The sequence below is a fragment of the Bufo gargarizans genome, chromosome 6 (genome assembly GCF_014858855.1).
Source record: "Bufo gargarizans isolate SCDJY-AF-19 chromosome 6, ASM1485885v1, whole genome shotgun sequence".
Classification (NCBI taxonomy): Eukaryota; Metazoa; Chordata; class Amphibia; order Anura; family Bufonidae; genus Bufo; species Bufo gargarizans.
The window spans coordinates 353,324,908-353,347,949 of NC_058085.1; the positions used below are offsets into that span (position 1 = coordinate 353,324,908).

The 23,042-nt window shown below is 43.4% G+C and overlaps 1 protein-coding gene across 1 annotated transcript in view; it reads left to right on the forward strand.

Moving 5' to 3' along the window:
- The window catches only part of LOC122941800 (alpha-2-macroglobulin-like), a 77,986-nt gene that overhangs the window by 17,919 nt on the left and 37,025 nt on the right, over positions 1 to 23,042 (forward strand). Inside the window, 15 exon segments of the mRNA XM_044299241.1 lie at positions 670 to 722; positions 2,144 to 2,164; positions 6,150 to 6,318; positions 9,035 to 9,119; positions 10,148 to 10,268; positions 10,903 to 11,017; positions 11,100 to 11,209; positions 11,362 to 11,523; positions 11,662 to 11,889; positions 12,316 to 12,379; positions 14,116 to 14,261; positions 15,549 to 15,698; positions 16,584 to 16,754; positions 17,090 to 17,174; positions 20,320 to 20,470. Coding sequence (XP_044155176.1) covers positions 670 to 722; positions 2,144 to 2,164; positions 6,150 to 6,318; positions 9,035 to 9,119; positions 10,148 to 10,268; positions 10,903 to 11,017; positions 11,100 to 11,209; positions 11,362 to 11,523; positions 11,662 to 11,889; positions 12,316 to 12,379; positions 14,116 to 14,261; positions 15,549 to 15,698; positions 16,584 to 16,754; positions 17,090 to 17,174; positions 20,320 to 20,470 — 1,831 coding nt within the window.

Here is a 23,042-nt window from a genome sequence, read left to right on the forward strand (position 1 = left end):
GGGCCACCTGATCTTTGGAGCCCCAAGCAATTACTTGATTCGAGTGGTGGCTTAAATGTCCGCCAATGGGGCTATGGAGGCGGTATAAATTCATCAGTTTTTGCAGTTTTCTCTCATATCTTTGTTTTTTAGAATTATTTATGGTGTCTGGTATTAGGCTATATAGCAATCGGATTATAGTGATGTACTGCACATAGCAGCATCTGTCTTTTCATGGGTGGTAGGATTGCTGAGGATATATGAATGTCTTTCTCACAGATTTTGGTGACTCTCTATTATTTTTATTTCTTCAATTTTCTTTTGTAATTGTATGACTGGTATGTCTATGTTAGGTCTCATGCACACCACTTTATTTTTCATCTGTGTGTTATCCGCATTTTAATCCCATTCATTTCTACGGAGCCGTGCACACATCCATATTTTTTACAGCTCCGTATGTCCACTCCGCAAATTATAGAACATGTCCTATTCCTGTCCGTATTGCGGACAAGAGTAGCCCATTCCAATGATGGGAGTGAGAAAAATACGGAACGCACAAAGAAGATGTCTGTGTTTTGCAAATCCTTTGATTGTGGACCGACATATGGATACGGTCGCTGCATGAAGCCTACAGGTAGTTCCCTTTTGTTGCATGTTAATGACTGTACCGAAATGTCTTATTTTTTCTAGTTCAGTTTCGTATTGCTGCCTTGGATGAAACATTTCGTGCGGTGTCTGAAAAGGTATGGCGAATATGTTTTTTTAAATTAATATTATTTTTTTATTAGTTTTCAAGACGTAAAAATACAGAAGAGAAAAAAAAGACAATAAAAATAAAAAATCATGAGAAAAACAGCACCCTAAGCACCTTGTTTATATGCTGCCAGGACTCCTGGAGAAAGCCAGAGAGTCCTGCTTTCCCCCACCCACACACAAGGATTGATAGCTTTATCTGCATGAATTTGCATAAACAGAGGTGTCAATCAGAGGTGTCCCAAAGGCTATGAGCCCTGGCAACAATGAAACTTTTTCTTAACAAAACTACTAAATCAGAGCTTAGAAATATATATGCAAAAAAAAACATACCTCACCGCTCAAAGAATAAGGAAAAGATCAGGAACAGAACAAGGAATAGTGCTACATGGAGACGGTTTCCCTTTACATTTATACGGTAGCACCATTTCAGCAGTGAGGTATTATTTCCAATTATTTTAAGGACTCTTCTGGGCTACAGATATTAAAGACCTGTCCTCAGGATAAGTCATCAGTATTAGATCGGTGGAGGACCGCCCACCAATCAGACTGCCGCGGTGTAGGAAACTATACTGTGTATGGAGCACAGATGGTGTAGTGGCCGTTCTGGGGTACTGCAGTTCAGCTTCTGTTTGAGTGCCTAAGAGCTGTACTGCAGCATACCGGCACTGGAACTATCTACACTGGACCATCTGCTTCACCTCCATAGACTCCAACAGTACAGCAGCCTGAAACAGCTGATTGGTGGGGGTGCCGAATGTAGGACCTCCACGGATCTGATATTGATGACATATCCTGAGGATCAAACAATAAGAAACCTCAATAAAGTGCATAGATACACTGGGGTCTAGCATATATTACTGTAACCCAAAAAATAAAATAAAGAACCAAACCATTAACCCCATGAAAAATGAGGAGAACACTCATATAAAATATATGAAGTTTATTAAGACATAAAGTAAGCATACAATAACATAAGGCACAGGGTACTGGGAGGATGGGGCGCCCCATCCTCCCAGTACCTTGTGCCTTATGTTATTGTATGCTCACTTTATGTCTTAATAAACTTCATATATTTTATATGAGTGTTCTCCTCATTTTTCATGGGGTTAATGGTTTGGTTATTTTTTTTTTGGTTATATCTTGAGGATCAGTCATCAATATCTGTAGCGCAGAAAACCCCTTCATAATGTTGCATGTATTCATATCACATCATTAGTATTCTACCCCGTGGTCATAGCTTGGAATTCACAACACAGAGCAAGGGAAAATGATCAAAATATGATTTTGCAATGCGCTGTGGGATATGGGGTGCTATATAAATACATTTTATTATTATTATTATTATTATTATTATTATTAATAATAAAATGTTACCAGGTTTTAATGTGTTTCTCACTTTCCATTGCAGCTTCCTATGGTTTACGTTGAGGTAAGTTAGTTTATTTGTTTAATTATTACAATCCATTATTACCCTTTTGGTAAGCAGGACTGACAGAGGATAGCAAGATGGAGAGCAGAAAAGAGAACGAGATAGATAGATAGATAGATAGATATGAGATAGATAGATAAATATGAGATAGATGGATGGATAGAAAAATAGATAGATAGGAGACAGCAGGGGCGTTGCTAGGGTCTGAAAACATCCTGGGCACAAGCCCACTGTATCACGCCCCTGTGAAGCCATGCCCCCACCCCATGAAGCCACCCCCCCATCACAGAGGGGAGGAGGGCCTTCACAGTAGTTATTAACCCCTTTCAGCAGTCCCCCCTTCACAGTAGTTATTAACCCCTTTCAAGCAGTCCCCCTTCACAGTAGTTATTAACCCCTTTCAGCAGTCCCCCTTCACAGTAGTTATTAACCCCTTTCAGCAGTCCCCCCTTCACAGTAGTTATTAACCCCTTTCAGCAGTCCCCCTTCACAGTAGTTATTAACCCCTTTCAGCAGTCCCCCTTCACAGTAGTTATTAACCCCTTTCAGCAGTCCTCCCTTCACAGTAGTTATTAACCCCTTTCATCCTCCCTTCACAGTAGTTATTAACCCCTTTCAGCAGTCCTCCCTTCACAGTAGTTATTAACCCCTTTCAGCAGTCCCCCTTCACAGTAGTTATTAACCCCTTTCAGCAGTCCCCCTTCACAGTAGTTATTAACCCTTTTCAGCAGTCCCCCTTCACAGTAGTTATTAACCCCTTTCAGCAGTCCCCCTTCACAGTAGTTATTAACCCTTTTCAGCAGTCCCCCTTCACAGTAGTTATTAACCCCTTTCAGCAGTCCCCCTTCACAGTAGTTATTAACCCCTTTCAGCAGTCCTCCCTTCACAGTAGTTATTAACCCCTTTCAGCAGTCCCCCTTCACAGTAGTTATTAACCCCTTTCAGCAGTCCCCCCTTCATAGTAGTTATTAACCTCTTTCAGCAGTCCCCCTTCAGTGAATAGGGGAATGCTGAAAGGAGTTAATAACTACTGTGAAGGGCCTAGCCGTCTGGGCAACCCCACAGATCATCCCCTTGTACTGGCTCAGCTGGCCGCATGGGCATGAGTTCCACTTCAGTCACTTCGGTGCGCAATCCCATCCTGCGGCGCGTGATCCCATAAGACCTGTGACCTACAGCGGCAGGTCTCACAGGATCACGTGCTGCAGAACGGGCTTGTGCACCAAAGTGACTGAGCTCATGCCCGCGCAGCCCGCAAGTAGCGGAACAAGTACAAGGGGTGTGGGGCCAGCATAACATCCGGGGCACTGGACAAAACATCCGGGGCTCAAGACCCAAATGTTTTGACCTAACGACACCCCTGGGAGACAGATAGATAAATAGATAGATAGGGCCTTGTAAAAATGAGGATGCAGCACACTATATAGACGAGGGGTGCACGTCCGGCCAGTGTGGACCAGCACCTAGGTCCAATAAACTAGAAATAGAAAAACGGCCAGCAGCACTCCAAAATAGCAAAGAAAACGTGTGATTTATAAACCCAAAGTCAAGCGACGTTTCAACAGCTTGTTGCTGTCTTTATCAAGCCTGGCTTGATAAAGACAGCAACAAGCTGTTGAAACGTCGCTTGACTTTGGGTTAATAAATCACACGTTTTCTTTGCTATTTTGGAGTGCTGCTGGCCGTTTTTCTATTTCTAAATAGATAGATAGATAGATAGATAGATAGACATTAGATAGATATTACATAGGTAGATAGATGAATGCAGGGACGGACACAGACAGCAGAGGGCCCCTGTGCAAAGAATGTGCCTGGGCTCTTCCACCCCCCATGCCAAATTCTCAACCTAACCTATTCCCTTCTAACATTACATACAGCAATACAAAACATACAGGGTAAGGCTACTTTCACACCTATGGCACTACGATCCGTCCGGACACAAACTACAGCATGCAGCGGTTTGTGTCCCGCTGGTTCTCTGCATTTTTGCCAGATTGTGACCGGATCTTTGCTGTAACCCATTATAGTTAATGGGGCCGGCGGGCATTCTGTCTGCATCCAGCAGGGTCGGATCCAGTGAAACTAACGCTGATGTGAAAGTAGCCTAATACAGCTCCACATACCTTGTACATCCAGTGACATCTCCTTAGATGTAGACCTTCTCTTTCCTCCTTTCTTCTCCAGACCAGACCACCATGATGATTTCTTTCAGCCATCTCTTCGCTCTGCAGCGTCTTAGTTTCCTACTTTTCCAACATTCTCCAACCTTCTGAACATGCCATCCTGCCACCTCTAATACTGTGCCCGCTGTGCTCCTCAATACTATACTGCAGAAACAGATAAACCCCCTGAAAATACTAATACCAGACAGTGCACCTTCAATAATTATTGGCACACAGTGCCCTAAAAAATAACCGCGCCCAGGAAACAGTGTCCCCGACACTAATAGTGTAAACATAATGTCCCCCAAAAATAATGATACAAAAAAATGCCCTGTTGTGTGGCAGTAAAAAAAAATGCCCCTAGTAGAGCCAATGTCCCTATTGTGCCCTCATAATGTGTGCCAATGCCCCCTACTGTGTGCCCAAGTTGAGCTAAGGTGCCCCATAGTGCCCCATAATTGGCACCAGTATAAAATACTCCTATAAAGTGCCTCCAGTATATGCCCCCATAGTGCTCCTCCCCTGTCCCATGGTGCCTGACATAATGTGGCAGTTAAAAATGCCCCTATAGAGTGCCCCAAGTAGATGCCCCGATAATGCTCCTCTCCCCCCTTCCCCATAGTGCCCCCATAATGTATGCCAGTATACAATGCCACTATAGTACTTATCCCCACCCCTATATTGCACATATAGTTTGTGCCAGTATAAAATGCCCCAATATAATGTCCCCCAGCAGATGCCCCCATAGTGCTCCTCTCCCCAACTTCTCCATAGTGCCCCCATGGGTGACAGTATATAATGCCAATATATAGGGCCCCCAGTAGATGCCCTCATATGGCTCCTCCCCCCCATAGTGCCAGTATAATTCTAATATACAGGGCTCCCAGTAGATGCCCCCATAGTGCTCCTCTCTCTCATGTTGGCCAGTAAATAATGCCCCCTAGTAGATGCCCCCATAGTGATCCTCTCCCCCATGTGTGCCAGTATAATGCCCTTTAGTAGATGCCCCATAGTGCTCCTCTCCCCCTTCCCCATTCTGGGCAACAGCATAGTGTTAACAAAAAAAATAAACTCACATACTTACCTCCATGACACTCTCAGTGAAGCAGTGCAGGCCTCTTCTGGCCTGTGTCCCGTGCTGTACGTCTCAGGCAGCGCGATGACCCCATTGCGCCACCTGCATCAGCCTCTAATAGGCTGCAGCCACTAGGCCTGCAGCCTATCAGAGGACGGCGATACAGATGAATATAGAGATGAGCCGGCGAACCTATCATGGGCCCCCCTCCCGCATTGGGCCCCTGTGCAGCCGGACCGGCTGCACAGGCGGTATGTCCGTCCCTGGATGGATGGATAGCTTGATAGATAGATACAAATGGAAAAATGGGCAGGACATTCCTGTATCCTGTGAAGCTGGGTGCCAGCATGCTAAATCCTGATTAAGAATCCAAATGAATATTTAAGGAAGTCCACAGCACTCCAATGGCTTGAATAAAGTGTAGCTAAATTTATTCACCCATGTCTAAGCAGCAAGGTTTGAGTCCTATCCAAGGACCTTTTGCAATCTTGAAAAAGGTCCTGGAATAGGACTGAAACATTGCTGCTGAGACATGGGCGAATAAACTTAACTACACTTTATTCAAGCCATTGGAGTGCTGCGGTCTTCAATAGATAGATAGATAGAAAGATAGATAGATAGATACATATATATTAGATAAATGATAGGTGGAAATTACATAGATGACAGATACAAAATAGATAGATAGATAGATAGATAGATAGATAGATAAATACTGAGATGACTGACACAGAATTTCTTCTTCCAGGATGCTCAGAGAAATCGCATTGTCCAATGGTTGAATGTGGAGACCAAGAAAGGAATAGCAGAAGAGTCTTTTCCTCTCCCCTCTGAGCCTTTATTGGGAACGTATAAGCTGGTGGCTGAAAGGCAAAGCGGCTCACAGATCAAACAGCATTTTTCTGTGGAGGAATACGGTATAGCTCTTATTCTATTGATAAAGGACAGCAATGGATTATATTTAGAGATGAGCGAATTGAATCCCACGAAGTGGAATTCGATCCGAATTCCAGGATAAATTCGATTCACCTAGAAGCTAAAATTCCTTGTGCTACGTGTCAGCGAATTGATTTAACCTGAAATCTCATAAAAAACAAAAACATTTAAACTTACTACCTCCTCCATTTGCTTGTGATAGGCCGCCAGCCTCCATCTTGCTTGAAGATCTCGGCCGAAATCCCGCGCGGCGCGTGCTCCACCTAACTAATTTGCATAAATATAAAAATAATGATATCTCTGCAGCAGTACAAGCTAAAAGCGAAAGAAATATATGGTTTTAATCAGCATGCTTAACCCAGTCAGGCAGTATGCCTGGTTTTATAGGGTTGACCATGCTGACAGATGCTCTTTAAAGGGGTTCTCCGGGAATTAAGAAAATGAAAATGCCTAAATATTACTTTATTATAAATATATTCTCAAATACCTTTTATTATTTATAATGGCGTATTTTGTCTGGGGAGCAATCATTAGGGAAAACAAAATGGCCGCTGTCCCATTAGTTTACACAAAACCTGTCCTGATCACACATGAGGACAAGTTACTTTACAACACTGAGGTAAAGAACTGCCTCATCCTCATCCTCCTCCTCTCTACTTTTCAGGGATTATGATCCTGAATACAGGTGATAAGAACTTTAGCTGAATCTCTTGGGAATTTAGTTCATGAGGAGACATGAAGTACAGAGAGGATGGACAGGACAGACTGTGGTAATGGAGACTGTAAACAAGTGCTGCTGCTCATTAGCCACACCTCACCCTCCCCTCGTGTCTCCTCATCATCTCCATTCCCACAGAGGTTCACCTGTATTCAGGATCATGATTCCTGACAAGCAGAGCAGAGAGGAGGATAAGGCAGCACTATGGCTCATTGTGGTGAAGTAACTTGTCCTCATGTGTGATCAGGACAGGTTTTGTGTGTACTGATAGGACGTCGGCCATTTTATTTCTCCTAATGATTGCTCCCTAGACAAAACAAGCCATTCTAAGTAATGAAAGGTATTTGTGAATATATTTATTATAAAATAATATTTAAGTATTTTCATATTTTTTAAGTCCTGGAGAACCCCTTTAAAGGGATTTTCTAGGATTACAATGATTTTTATCAGATATGCTTATGTAGTTGCTTACCTCATCTACATCTTTCCGATGCTTTCTTTTTTTTTTTTTTTACTCTTCTGACCTGTTTTCACTTTGTAAACAAATCACAGTTTTTTTCCCCACCTTGTATGCTACACTTCTGTTGCTGTATTCCATCCAAACCCACAACGCACTTCTCCATTATTTGCCACAGCTCTAGCACCCCCCCTAACAACGACCAGCTAGCTCCTCCCACCCAGCGGGTTACATATACACTCCTCCATTACTGCCCCGACCATGGACATTACATCAAAGGAAGTAGGAGAGAGCTGCATTGACATGTGCATTCAGCGCGGCCTGCTTGGGGATGTGCTCTGGCAGGCACATGGAGAAGATGAGAGTGGCTGCAGTGGCGAGAGAGGAGATAGTAGTACTCATGGTGGCTGATTCCTCTCCAGCTTTTCCCTAGATCACAGCTGCAATGGATGGTGTAGCACACCTTTTATTTCCCTCGGGGTACACCCTGGGCATGGGGCTCCCACCTGGTGTTGGCTGGGTTGCCCTTGAGGGCAGATATTAGGCAGGGTGCAGGGCAGGAGGACAGGTGCAGGGGTCGGCAGATGATGGAAGCCATAGATAGTCTGTCTGTGTTATGACAAGCAATAGCCTCTTTTCTGAGGATGATGAGTGGCATAGTACAAATATCAACAGAGGTATATCACAAGGCAGTCTTTTTTACCAAAGTCTTTATAGGGGAAAGCAGTATGATAATCCCCTCTAAGTCACTCTATGGGTACATTAGACACTTCCCCACTGACCACAGCAAAGTTCTTATCCCCCAATCTGCGGGGTGCAGTTCTAGATTGGATGGCCAGTCTGTCTCTGGTGCCCATGTCAAATACGATGGGCACCAGAAGCAATTAACCCTAACCACGGGCAGCAAAGTCCAAAGCCATAAGCGTGTGTTACCTTTGCTGACTACTCCAAGCACGCTTCCTTAATGGTCCTCCACCTTTTGTAAATATCTGTTCCGTTCTCTCTCAGAGGTTGGAGCCAGTTGACAACTCTCAGGAGCTAGACTTCTTTGTGGCTTGGCTAGACTCTTCAGTGTCTTAGCTAGACTCCTCTGCACAACAACCACATAGTACCAGAGAGAAGGCAGGTCCAGCTCACCATAACCAAGGACTGCCAGATAACAATTTCCTCCCATATACAGCCTTTTGGAGTACATAGTGCATAAGGTATATAGTTTGAGCAATGAACCATGTGACAACTCTGTCAATAAACTATTTATTTAGTTCTATAACAGTGAACTTTAGCATTAAACTTTTAGCAGTGAGCCACCGGGTCATGTAATCACAGCCCAGAACAGGAGATAGGAGTAATAAGGTAAAAGAAATACCTTACAAAATTATAGCGACCTTCATAAATGATTATTTTAAATGATGCGTATACAAACTAGAAAACCCCTTAAAAGCATAATTGTTATGGCTGGCTTTATAGCCAGTAAGTATTTTTTTATATTGCTGGATCTAATATTTCTATTATTTTTTTATAGTGCTACCTAAATTTGAGGTGAAGGTGACAGTCCCCTCAGTTATGACTATTCAAGATGAAGAGGTTGAAGTTATAGTATGTGGCAAGTAAGTTTTTCTACCTAAGGAATACTGAAGGAATACAGACTACTCTGTTGTGAGGGTCCCTGCCCTCTCTGTGATAACTGTCAATCATTGCCTTGAAGGGTGAGGTGGATTGGTGGAGTGTGCCCCTTCATTAATACAGCCTATTGGTACAAATCTTCTGGTGCCATTCTGGCTACTAGCAGCATGGACCTGTAGCTGTAATATGCAGAAACGAGAGCCCATTCACATGGTGGGTTTTACAGCGTAATTTTGGTGTGGACAGCTGTGCCGAAATTTCGCCTAAAACCCTCAGGCAGCCTCGTCTTTTCTGCCTTCCATTCATTTCAATAGGAAGCAATGTTGAGAATTGCGGAGCAACGGCTTAAAGCTGCGGCCACATTAAAAAGGGACATGTTCCTTCTCAGTGTGGCCTCGGCTACAAACTGTCGCTCCAAAATTCTCAGCGCTGCCTCCCATTGAGCTGTGTGGCAGAAAGGACACGGCTGCCGGTGGGTTTTCGGCAGAATTTCGGCACCTCTGTCCTCTCCAAAATGTGGCTGTAAAACCTGTGTGAATGAGTCCTTCCACTGACAAATCCATTTTAAGTGCAGAGAATTTCTTACTTGTAAAAACTAGACTAGTAAAACTAGTAAAATTGGACTAGAAGAGCTGCTGGCAATGAGGGTGTCTGCCAGGTCTCCAACTATACAAACAAAAGATAACCATTGGCTATCTCTCCAAAAGTGTGTGCCATCACACTTCTAGGCTGCATACAGGTACTTTTTACACCATCAATTGTGCTCCCCTTCCTCAATGGCACCCTAGGCAGTTGCCTATTCCTTCTACCCCTCATCCCAGCCATATTAGCAACCAGTCTGTTTTACTTGAATGCTGTTCAGCTCAGACTTGCATTGATAATGTACTGGCAGCAGAGAATGGCAAAGGTATATTAGCATGCCCTTCATGATCTCATACCTCCTCTCAGATGTTTCTCATGTCAAAACTCTATGATATGATTGAATCTGAATTTAAGATGTCTATTTCATCAGGTACACCTATGGAAAACCAGTTGCAGGAAGAATCGATGTCCAGGTCTGCAGAAAGTTCACAGACAGCTATTCTTCTTGTCGTCTGGAACAAAGAAGTGTATGTGAAGACTTTTCCCATGAGGTGAGTACAGCAGAACATAGGGCATATGACAGCATAGGTGACTCCTACTACTCTGATCTCCATAGGACTAACTTTTCACCTGTCTGTATAAGGCTCTGTTCACATTTATAGTTTCCATCAAACTTTCTAGTATTTTGTCAGCAAGTATAGCGTAGCCTACAGCACCATACTCTGTGTCAAACATACTGAAAGCCCCAAAGTATAGTCAACTGGGTATCTGAGTGTCTTGCCCTCACAGTATACAGTATGTGTAGACCATTTGGGCATGGTTACCTTACCACTTGTATTTTCCAGGACCAACTTATTGATGACCTATCCATTGGTGGGGACCCAATACTGGCACTTAGCGTCAGGAAGAGGTTCCGGGTGTAAACAGTGTACAGAGCAGGAACACCACAGCTTCATACACTGTGTAGTGGATGTTATTGGGTTATTCAAGTTGAATGGAATCAGAGCTGGAACACCCAACAACGGCCATTACAATGTACAAAGCTGTGGTGCTTCGGAACCTGTTGCTGCTGCTAACAGAGAGGGGTGGGGATGCTGGGTGTTGGACCTCCACTAAACTTACATTGATGACCTATCGTATTGGTCCTGGAAAACCCAATTAAGCATTGATTTACTCCTTTTTTAGGCTGATAAAACTGGATGTTTCTCACAAGTGGTGAAGACCAAAATCTTCCAGCTGAAACGTTCTGGCTATGAGATGAAACTTGTTGCAAGTGCAAAAATAACAGAGGAAGGAACGGGTGAGAAAACACAAGTGCACACATATAAGATGAGAAAATGGTGGACAGTCGAAACAGATTTAAACCATAATCTCTCCAACAGGAGTTATACTGACCGGGGAGGGACACTCTGACATCAAGAAGACTATTGCCAAAGTATCATTCCGACAGCTGGATTCCCACTTTAAGAAGGGTATTCCCCTCTATGGACAGGTGAGATGAGAAGACGTCTGGAGAAGGTTTGAGTTATGGTATATTGTATTCCAGAGCAATGGCACTTTGGTCACAAGTGGAGGTACATGAATACTTGCTAAAACCAAAGCCTGGTGTTCTCGTATATTTATATGTCTCATATATTTGTGCAGATTTTTCTAGAAGATGCCAGTGGTAAGCCAATTCCAGATAAGAACGTGACAATCTTTGTAGGTTATCATGGCAAAAACTTCACCTACACTACAGGATCTGATGGAACTGCAGATTTTTCCATTGACACCAAATCTTTTCCTGCATCATCTATCAATCTCAGGGTGAGAAAATAGCCATGAAAAAAAATCTAAATGAACATATCATTGTTTTTAAGACAAGTAATATAAAGACGTATATATTTTGCCTATATTTTATATTCACATAGACGTACATTTTGCTTATATTTTGGATTCACATAGGCCGTTTACAAAACTGGAGAGACATGCTACAGTCATTACACGTTGTTTCCAACTTATGAGGAGGCTTCACGTAGCGTCAGTCATTTCTACTCCCGGACTCAGAGCTATATAAAGTTCCAGCCCATATACAGGACTCTAAGCTGCGAAGAAAATGAGAAATTTACAGTATTCTACGCCCTGAGTCCTGAAGGTGTTGGAAATGTGTCTGGTGTTGTGTTTCACCACTTGGTAGGTGTTTCTCCACGCATGGCTGTTAAGGGGGATGTCTGGTTTAGTAAAAGTGAATTTTAAATATCCTACTAGATAAAAACTGCATCTCCTGCTGACTGCACCCCCTGATGACCCCCTCAATGTTGTTTCACATGTCAACAATGGTTGAAGACGTATCTTATGATCTTATAGTGGTCTCCAAGCTAAGATCTTAGGAATTGCACTTGTAGGATTGTTCTATGTTTGCTTACACTAGCACATCCACTGTGCAGGCTATACATGCCACGCACATTGATTGATGTTTCACCTGCATTTATAACAGGCTTTCAAGAAGTTGTAGCAATTGGATCAAAAGTCAAGTGCTAAAACCTGTTTCTAACTAGCTATTCAAGCTTTAATTTACGATTTGCCGTATATTATGTTTGTTATCCATTCTGTGCACAGGTGATGGCAAAAGGAGAAATTGTTGACTTTGGAAAGCATGAGGTGAAATTAACTTCAGCTGAAGGTACCGTATAATAATCCGTAGTCACTGTGATCTAGTCATAAAACAGGGTCTCCGGGTTCTTCCAACAACCATTAAGTCCGTGGACAGAAAATGATAGATTTAAATAGAATCTGTCACCATGATCATGGACTGTTATCTGCTGTAATACATGAGTACTACTGAAGATGAGGAGTCCAGATCTTTTTTATTTTCCTACACCACTCCATTCTCCTGCTATCAGAGTTCCCAGCTACACTGAAATACATTGTCAGGACTGCTGTGCATGCGCTCATGAATCCTCACGATTATGTTCGTGCAGCTCAGCAGTACAGACTGTGCAGCTTTGAGAGCAGACAGTGAGGGAAAGGTTGAGCAGTAGGAAAATTAAAGGGATTATCCAGTAGGTAATACTGATGAACTAGCCTCAGGCTAGGTCATCAATATTAGATCGGTTGGAGTCTGATGCTTGAGACTCCCATGGGGCAGCTGTCTGGCGCTCTGTGAGTGCCGCTGCCTCTTCGTAGGCCATGTGACGTAACTGTACATCAGTCTTATGGCATAGTTTCAGCTCAGCCACACTGAAATGAATGGGGCTGAGCTGCAATACCAAGCACAGCTGCTATGCTATGTACAGCGCTGTGATTGGAAAGCTGCTGGGGGTCGGCTGTGTAACAGCTGATTGTTGGGGGGTGCCAGGTCTCGAACCTCCGCAAATTTGATAATTATGACCTATCCTGAGGATAGGTCATCATTATCCATTACTGGATAACCCAATTAAAAAAATGTCTATATTTGACTCCTTATGTGCAGTATTACTCATGTAGTACTACAGATAAAAGTCCTAAATCATGGTGACAGATTCCCTTTAAGATGCCCACATACCTTAGATAGCTCTCAGTAAAAAGAATAAAAGCTAATCCTCCTGACTTTCCTCAAAACACATGCACATTCATCTTGCCTGACCAGACATTTGTTTTTTCTGCTATCATGGATGAGTCAGAAGACCCTCAAACACATTAGATGTACAGTAAGTCAGCCAAACCCAGGTATGAAATTCAGCCAGTTCCCTCCAGTTCTCCGATCCGGTGCTTTGGTGGTGGCAGAGCAGCTGGAGATGTTCGCTTTCATCGCTTTGCGCACCGCTGATAGTTTAGCTCCTTAGTTGGGTGGTATGTGCGATTAGTGTATATATGGTGTATTTGTGTACGTGTACCGTGTATATAGTGTATGTATATGTAAACATGTGTTGTGATGCTTGAGTAGGGAACCTGTTGTTAAAAATTGTAATCCCACCCCTGGCCAAACCCACTGATTTCAGCTGAAACAGTCAAATATCTTATGGTTATGAGGATGTCCATACTTCTGCTGTGCAGCCATGTGTATGGGAAAGCTTTTGGCTGAACGAGTGTTGGCGAGAGAACTATCTGGGGTTATGGATACCTTTAAAGCACCTTTACATCGGCCGACTGAAAAGGCAATTACTGGGGAAAAAAACGTTGCTTACCAATAATTACCTGCTCATCAGAGGAGGCTAGAGCAGCAATCCTAATCCCTCTATGGGGAAGAATGATCACTAATGATCACTAAGGGAATCATTGTGTCTGGGCTGATCAGGATGATCTACTGCCTGGACACAAATGATATTGTTGTCTGCCTCAGTGATACCTTTACCCGATGAACGAGCGTATGAAGGTTTGTTCCCAATAATCGGCCCTGGTGAAGGAGCTTTACTCACGTCTTATTTCTATTTCTTTTAGAATCGCATGGACAGTTTACATTTACTCTTCCTGTAAATATTAACACTGCACCCATAGCTAAAGGGCTGGTGTACCTGGTTCTTGAAAGTGGTGAGGTTATTGCGGATAGCGTCAGCTTCAAAGTAGAGAATTGTTTTACGAACAAGGTAAGATGTGGGACAAACAAGAGATTGTCCATTTAAACACCATTTTACAATATTGTAGAGGAGGGTGATATTACGCCACCATTGGCGAATGCCATCAGCAGTCATGATTCGCTGAGCTACAGATGGGCTTGTAACCTCAAAATCATAGCAAGCCTCTGGCATACTATTTGTAGACAATTATAATAGTATAAGTAACCTTAATATCAATGTCAGAATTCAATCATAGAAACTATTAGAAAATGTTCTAACTGAGCTACTTGTGATCCAGGGGTATTAGATCTCCTACTGGAGAATGCCTCATCGATCTAAGGGGTCTTCTAAGCCATACAATGCTTTTCTGGGAAAAGGGTATGCAAATGAGCTTTTTTTTTTTTTTAAATCAGTGTCCACCCCTAAATAAAGCTTGAAAGATAACTTAGGAGGTAAGCCACACCAGACTAATGGTTAGAGCTACTGGTGATCCGGGAGAGTACCATTTCTCCTAATGGAGATCGCGTAGTTGGTGTAAGGGGTCTTATATGCCATGCAATGCTCCTCTGGGAAAAGGGTATGTAAATGAGCTTTCCTTCCAGTAAATGTTCCTCTAGCGCCTCCTGTTGGAAGCCAGCTATCCTATAAGTCAGTGTCTAACCCTTTAAACTGGCCTTGAAATATAGCTTAGGATGTAAGCCAAACCAGACTATTTGCTCCTTTGCTGGATATATTCTCATGGCTCTTGCTATATTTGCCTGATAAGCAGTTGGGCCTAAGATATAGATCTGGCCCTGTCACTTCCTCCTTGTCCTTCCTTCCTTGCCCTTCCTGTGGTTAGATCCTTTTACACTGGCCAATAACAAGCATGATCAATGACAGACAAGTCGATCACCACTTGTTTAAATGGCCTTTCACACGGCCCAATGCAAAAGGAATGGGGGATGAATGACCGTTATTACAATTGTTCATCCCACATTCATCTGGCCTACTGTTGGCTCCATATCCCTTGTGTAAAGGAAAATATTAGGTGCCACATGAAAAATGCAATCAACCAACAAGCAAGTTTTTGCTCGTTTGTCAGGTGATCTGCAGCACGTTAACATGGGCCAATTGTCAAGCTGTCAATTGGACTGATATTTGGCCCGTATACAAGGGCTGTTAGTCTAGCTCATTGCTTCTCTGCTGCCTCACCCTACAAACTGTTGCTGCTTATATGTGCACCAAACCTGAACATTTATGTGACCCCCTACCAATGTGACACTCATAAATAATATTCTGGTAAGTGTGACCTAGACCTGTTTTGACTTTATGCAGGTGAAGCTCTCTTTCTCTGCCAATGAAGCTCTTCCGGGATCACAAGTCGATCTCACCCTCTTCGCTCAACCCAACTCGCTCTGTGCGTTGCGAGGCGTAGATGTCAGTGTATCACTGCTGAAACCGGAGGCTGAACTAACAGCAAAATCGGTATGAAAAGTTCAGTTGAAAGGGAACCCAATCCCATCACCATGTAAATACGGTGCAATCTGCAGGCAGCAAGTTATAGAGCAGGGGTAGCTGAGAAGATTGATATATATCGTTATATGGGAAGAGTCAGCGATCTTGTATTTAATTCATATAATTGGGTAATAATGGTGGAGTGCTCCAGGCATATATTTCAAAATTTTGAAATATATGCCTGGAGCACGCCACCATTAGTACCCAAATTAGTACTTTTTGTATCTGTAGGCACCAGATAGGTGCAGTGACCCAGCGTAATATTTCCAGGTTTATTTTATCTCCATTTTTAGTCAGGCGAGCCATTCTGTATACTTTTTTTTTACCTAATTCATATAATTATCTGCTCTTTCTATGTTTTATCTGTAAAGAATAAATCAAGGCAACTGGACGTACTGTAGATTTCTTGAAAACGTTTCACTCGTTCTTCCAACGAGCTTTCTCAATTCTTTTGTACAGTCACTCAGAATTGAGAAAGATCGTTGGAAGAACGAGTGAAACGTTTTCAAGAAATCTACAGTAAGTCCAGTTGCCTTGATTTATTCTTTACAGATATACCATGACCTGGATAAATGAGAACCTTCACAGACATATTTCTATGTTTTAGTTAGTTACTTAGTTATCTCTGATAATACTACCCCTGTGACTACTGAGCATAGAAAGAACAGTGATTTGAATTATTAAATTACAACTTTTACTGAATATTTTCCCATAAAACTATGTATCAATCTGCTCCGCTCCCCCTGCCACGCTGATTGCCCCACATTTTCATGCTGACAGGTTCACTTTAAGATCGTTTATCTGACGTGGTCTTGCCAGTTGAGTCTGTTTTGCACTTTTGCTCTTACTATTTAGATATATGACCTCCTGCCGGTTACTCAATTGTCTGGCTACAATCACAACGGCCATTACTTAGAAGAGGAACGGGAGGATCCCTGCTTGAAGTTGGATCCTATCTTCATGAACGGAGTGTATTATACACCGTCTACCCCTAACTGGAACACTGACACTTATGCCATCTTCAAGGTCAGTATTTCCCATGTTTCAATATTCCGACGTTAGATGTGTGCTGCAGGACCTGGGGGTGGGGCATGACACGAGGATTCTCTCATTGGTATTCTTTGAATCCCTGCGTCATGCTCTGCCCCTTCAGGGCCTCCACTAGGCACAACACATTATATAATAAAATATTCATCCAAAATAGAGGTTCTGGTCATGCAATTCCACATCCCACAGCTTATATAGTCTTTACATATATACATATTTATGTTCCCGTATCTTTCTTGATTATTTAGTGTATGTCTTCGGCGTCAGCCTTGCTTCTTATATTCTGCTTGACAAATCCTTTTTTTTTTTTCTAGAGCCTGGGTCTGAAAGGTGCCACAAATATGATGATCAGAATCCCTATCATCTGCGCACAGGAAGATGTGGCATATTATGACTATGGTATTTCTCTTTTGTTCATATTAATCCTGGTAGTAATGGATCTTACTGTATGATCTACAAAGCCAATGATCACTGTAACATCTAGGGACGTTTAGGTCTGGGTCTGTGAAATTATGGGGCACTATGGACTTAGCACCCCATTAAAGCGACCCTCCGGTATAAGAAAAAAAAAAATCACATTAACTGAGGAATGATAAGAACACTTACATGGGGGCCTACTTTTTATCTTTTCAGTTGAAGATCCTTTGATTCCAGGGATCCTCTTCTGTTTTCCAAGATGGCCACACCTCTTCTTGGGCTCCCTGATACACACTGCGCATTTGGTAACCCAAGATACAACCTGCTGCCCTGGTCACATGAGCAGTGCTGGCCAATCCAAGAGCAGGGCTGAAGAAGCAAGAAGTGTCTTGGACTACCAAATGCATAGTATGCATCAGGTAGCCTGAGAAGCAGTACAGATGATAGAACAGGAGCCCTGGAATCAAAAGATCTTCAGCTTAAAAGGAGGACGTAGGTAAGAGTTATGATCATTCCCCAGTTAATCGGATTTTTTTTTTTCTTGAATTGGTCACGTTAAGACTAGAGCTTTGCAATTGCATTGACTGGTTATTATTGTACTGTCCTTGAAGCTTTCTCAGTAACTTAACAGATTGGACAGGATTGAAAAAAACATGGCTGCTTTCTTCCTGGAACAACACCACACCTGTCCATGGAGCATCTCTGGCATTGCAACCTCCATAGTTACATTATTTTTTAACCTTTGTTCATTTGGTTATTGAGATTATTTTCTGCCTCTTTAGTGGGTCTACATAGTTTACATAGGTCTTTATTTTTATGTCATTTTTATTTTTGGTAGTAAACCATCTCTGCCTTCCTTATGGGAAGTCCATACGTTTTGAATTGTCCAGGGATCCTTAAAGGGATTCTGTCACCTCTCATAACACAAATTCAGATTTTAAACCAGTCATGCTCCACAGATTACCTTGAATCGGCTTTGCTGTTCTATACTGTAATCTGTCCAGTAGTTTTGCTGAAAAAAATGACTTTTATAATTATGCTAATTAATCCTGAAGGTGCCCAGAGGGGCGTTATGTTCCCCTTTGTGTGCCCAATAACGCCCCCCTGCAGTGCCCAAAACGCCTTCCTCCTGAATCCCTAACCGCCCACAGCGTCTCATCCCTCTCCTCCCCCTCCCTGACGGCCGAGCGAAGTCTCGCACAGACGCAGTACCCACTGAGGGCTTGCGCCAGTGCGATTTTGCTGGAGACTGAGAGAAGAGCGAGCATCGGACGTCACTGGGCTCGGCGCATGCCCAGTGACGACGATGAAGCTCCTGCCTTCAGTCTCCAGCAAATCGCACTGGCGCAGCCCTCAGTGGGTACTGCGTCTGCGCGAGACTTCGCTCGGCCGTCAGGGAGGGGGAGGAGAGGGATGAGACGCTGTGGGCGGTTAGGGATTCTGAAGGAAGGCATTTTGGGCACTGCAGGGGGGCGTTATTGGGCACACAAAGTGGAACATAACGCCCCTCTGGGCACCTTCAGGATTAATTAGCATAATTATAAAAGTCATTTTTCAGCAAAACTACTGGACGGATTACAGTATAGAACAGCAAAGCCGATTCAAGGTAATCTGTGGAGCATGAGGTTTAAAATCTGAATTTGTGTTATGAGAGGTGACAGAATCCATTTAAGTAGTTAAAGATTAGAAAAAGATTTTAGTTTTTTTTTTACACTAAAAACATTTACCAGGCATGGCCCTTGGACAAGAGCAGCTGTGTTTCTGGGGGGAAAAGGTAGATATTTTTTTTTTCATATCTCATACTACTTCTTTAAGAAGATCATAAACGGGCAGAAGATCAAAAAGTTGTCTAAATATGGGAAAGAGTTGTTGTCCCTCACCTTGCAGCAGTGTCTATAAAGCTGTATTTAGCTGATCACTCTACTGTCTTGTCTCTCAAGTGGTTTCTTGAGGCAGGATTAAGTTGTTCTTACAGAAGAATATCTGGTTCCTCAGTTTTCCTCTGGAGTATTGGTCTCACATGGGAATTAGATATAGTTCTTAGGAGTGGGAGCTCTGACATGTGCTTCCTCACTCCTCCACTATCCGAACAGGAACTCACTCTCCTCCTTCTAGCTAGACTAGAACTTCCCCACCTGGAAGGAAGCAGGTCCAGTCCACTTCTACCAAGAGTGGAGGAGCAGGCTGGTTATTCATGTTGCTGCCGATCGTTGCCAACCATTACCTCCCCTGCTGAAATAAACGGCATAGCATCATAACATAACACTACATAACATTGAATATAAAAGATCAATCAATTGCATATACCACAATTGGTCTGGGGTACTACAACAGTATCTCAGGTGCCTATAAGCAAGCATGTAGCTATGGGGGAAAAGTGTAGAAGTAGCAGTTGCACCTTTGCCTTGGTGCCTGTGGGTGCTCAAATGCCCCTGTGACAATGAGAAGACCCTCGTATTATAAATGGTAGATGGGGCCTGTTACAGATTCTGCACTGGGTCCCAAAAGCTTCATATTATGTCTTTGCTTATAAAGCAAGTATATGAGATAACAGACAGCTGATCGATCTCTCCCCAATGAAGCTCATATGCATGCATAGTAAATGGGAGAAAGTCAGTGCCAAACACAGATAGGCAGCTTACCTCTCCGTGAACAAAAGCATCTGGCAGTTGAAATCCAACATGCCTGACCCTCCACTTCCCTAACATCTGTGTCAGGGGTTGTGAGGCCACCATACACATTAGATGGTCGACTGATCCTGACAATCAACGGGTTCGGCTGACAGTACATCAGATGTGTATGGCCAGCTTTACGCTAATTCTCTGTAGTTTAGATGCAACTGTCTTTGGTGATGGCAAAAGATTCATGAGGTTTATTTGACAAGAGATTACTACCACAAGGGAAATCATCTCCCTAGAGAAGTATTTAAGTATTTTGACTTGTTAATCCCAGAGGGGTTAAGGTGGCCATTAGTTTGCTGATGAGAACATGCTAAATATTTGTTTGTTTTTTGTCACATTGCATTTTGGTTTCCTGGAAGATAAGTTTGTTTAATTATAGTTAAAAAAATAACATAAAACTGACAAGACAGATTAATGACCATCGTCAACCATTATGTGTCCAGCAGCTCCACAAGCTAGCTTGCACAGAGGAGGAGCTGTACCAATGAGCATGCCCATGAGAGTCGGCCTAGAATCAGAATTGATAATGGAAGATGTCATTGAATCTGTCAGGAAGTTGTTCCCTGAAACCTGGCTGTGGGACTTGATTGAGATTGAGTAAGTATTTAGTAAATACCACACTGACACTTATAATTCAGTATGGATCTAAAGCTGTATTTAAACACATCACACAATTTCATCTGGGTTATTACTAGAGATTAGCGATGTTTTACAAAATTCGATTTGGCAGCTTCGCCGAAGTTGGCATGTGACACGCATTTAGCTGCCACTGACTAAGCTGGAAATTAAACTGGGGAGTAAACCTGTCCTTCTGCTGCATTAATAAATCACTGACCGCCTTGCTCTGCTCGTACAGGCGGTCTAACATATGGAACGTGGAGTTCCAATGGTTGGAAACGTCGCATATAAGGAGATGTTGGGGGAAGAGCATTTTGCCTTTGCAGCTTGAGGAGGGTGTGTTTTGCACAGTAAGAGTGGCTGAAGTGCATACACAGTTTCCTGGACATTTTTAACAGCTTTTGCAGTCCAGTAAAAGACTTGAGGAACCAAGTGACAACGAAATTGAAGACATGTGCCATGAAAGGTGCATGGGTCAGCAAAATGTTCTTCCCGTTATCAGTAACCATGGTTCCTATCTCCAGTTGGAGGAGACAGCCAGTATTTGATTTCTTTATTGATGATGTGGAGCAGTTCCTCCCTGATGTGTTTCCGTTTGTCCAGTCTGAAGAGGTGCAGAACAGCGTGACAACACCTAGCTTTGCATAGGTGATATGATGAAGGACCACTGTGAACTGTGCCTAGAGGGGAGGGTGAGGACAAGGTGGAGGATGAGGAGAGGGGATGGTGAGGAGAAAGTGAAGGATGAGGAGGCAGAGGAGGATCGGCGCAGAAATCCCACAATTACAACGCGGAGGCAACATTGCCATCACCTAGCCAAGTTGCTGGTGTGCCTGGGTCCGAACGACATTTACCCAGTGGGCTGAGAATTACATATGTTGTCCTTGATTATAGTTACAACTGCATACGTCAGCTCTGGTGTGAACTCTATGAGACACTGAGAGGCCCAAGGACTGGCCCACCTTCAGCTCAACATATCTGTGCTGTACTGGTACAGCTTTTTGGGAAAAGTAATGTCGGCTTGGAACCCTCCACCTTGGGTGAGCACAAGTCATCAGTTCTCTGAAATGTGCAGAGTCAACTACATGGAAAGGGAGGGACTGTAGTACCAGCAACTTGTCCAGGTGCACATTGAGCTCCTGCCCAACTCGATGAGTGCACGCATACTGTTGTCTTTTTGCAATCGCCTCGGTGATCGATTGCTGTTGAAACATGTGACGAGGAGGAGGAACATCCGGAGCAATAGATGACATTGAAGTCAATGGGAAGGAATGACAGCTTCTTTCTGCTGACGTTGACAAGCTCTGACTGCTGGAGAGGGGGGTGTGGGCCGGTGGGAGATGCAGCGGTTGCTGCATCAGGCTATAAGACTAAATGAGTGGCATGGTTTTTCCACGCCACTTTATGGTGACGCTCCATATGTTGATGCCGGGCCCTGGTACCAAAATTACACAGTCACTGGGGGACGTTAGTTTGCTGCTATGCAGGATGTGTGGGCAGAAGGTGAGGCATGGGCAGGGTGATAATTTTGGTGTGTAACTGTTGACTGTCCTCCAAAAGGTCATCATCGCTGTAAAGCAGAGCAGAGCCGGTGGCTACCATTACTTGGCTAACAGATGGAGCAGCAAAAGCAAGAGGCAGGTTCAGGACAAGTGAGGGCATAGAGACAGTTCCTGGGCCATGCCAACTAAGCGTGGTGTCAGAGAAACCCACAGATTCCAGTACAGCAGGACTGTTGATCAAAACACGATCTCTGGATGACAGTGGCAGCTCTGGTTTGTTGCTGCTCCCACCACCCCTTCTTCTGCTGCTACTTATGGCGGCTAGAGCATCATTTTTGCCACTGCCCGTTCCTGGTCTGTTGGCCATAGTTTATAACAACTGTATCGCTTACAGAATGGATTAGCTATGAATATTGGTGCAATGAACAGTTATGTACATGACGATAAATTAGACTTGCCGGGAACAGTGGCCTGTAATACTGACGCACAGTAACTCTACAACTAACAGAACGGATTAGCTGCAGTGCACATTCATGTAAACGGCGATAGATTAGACCTGCCTGTAATACTGACGCACAGTAACTCTACAGTGCACACTTATGTACAGGGCAATAAATTAGACCTGCCTGTAATACATTTTAGACTCCGGTCTTAATAAAACCCTGCACTGGCGGTGGACCGCACCAGCCTCTATATAACTTTGGCGGATCCACCGTCCCTCCATCTTCCATTCTGTCTTAAATTTAGAACATTTTCTACACCTAAAACAGGCGTAGTAAATGGTAAATTTTCTACGGCCCGCCCCCTTCCCCGCCTACTTTTTAGACCTGGGGTGAGCAGGGAGAAGTCGCAGACTGCGGCGCAAAGGACCTTTGCACCACAATCTGTGCCAGAAATACACCTAATTTAGGAGTATTTCTGTTTAATAAATGACCCCCAGTAACTCTACAGCTAACAGTATGGATTAGCTATGAATCAAGGTGCGATAAATTAGATCTGCCTGTAATACTGATGCACAGTAACTCTACAGCTAACAGAACGGATTAACT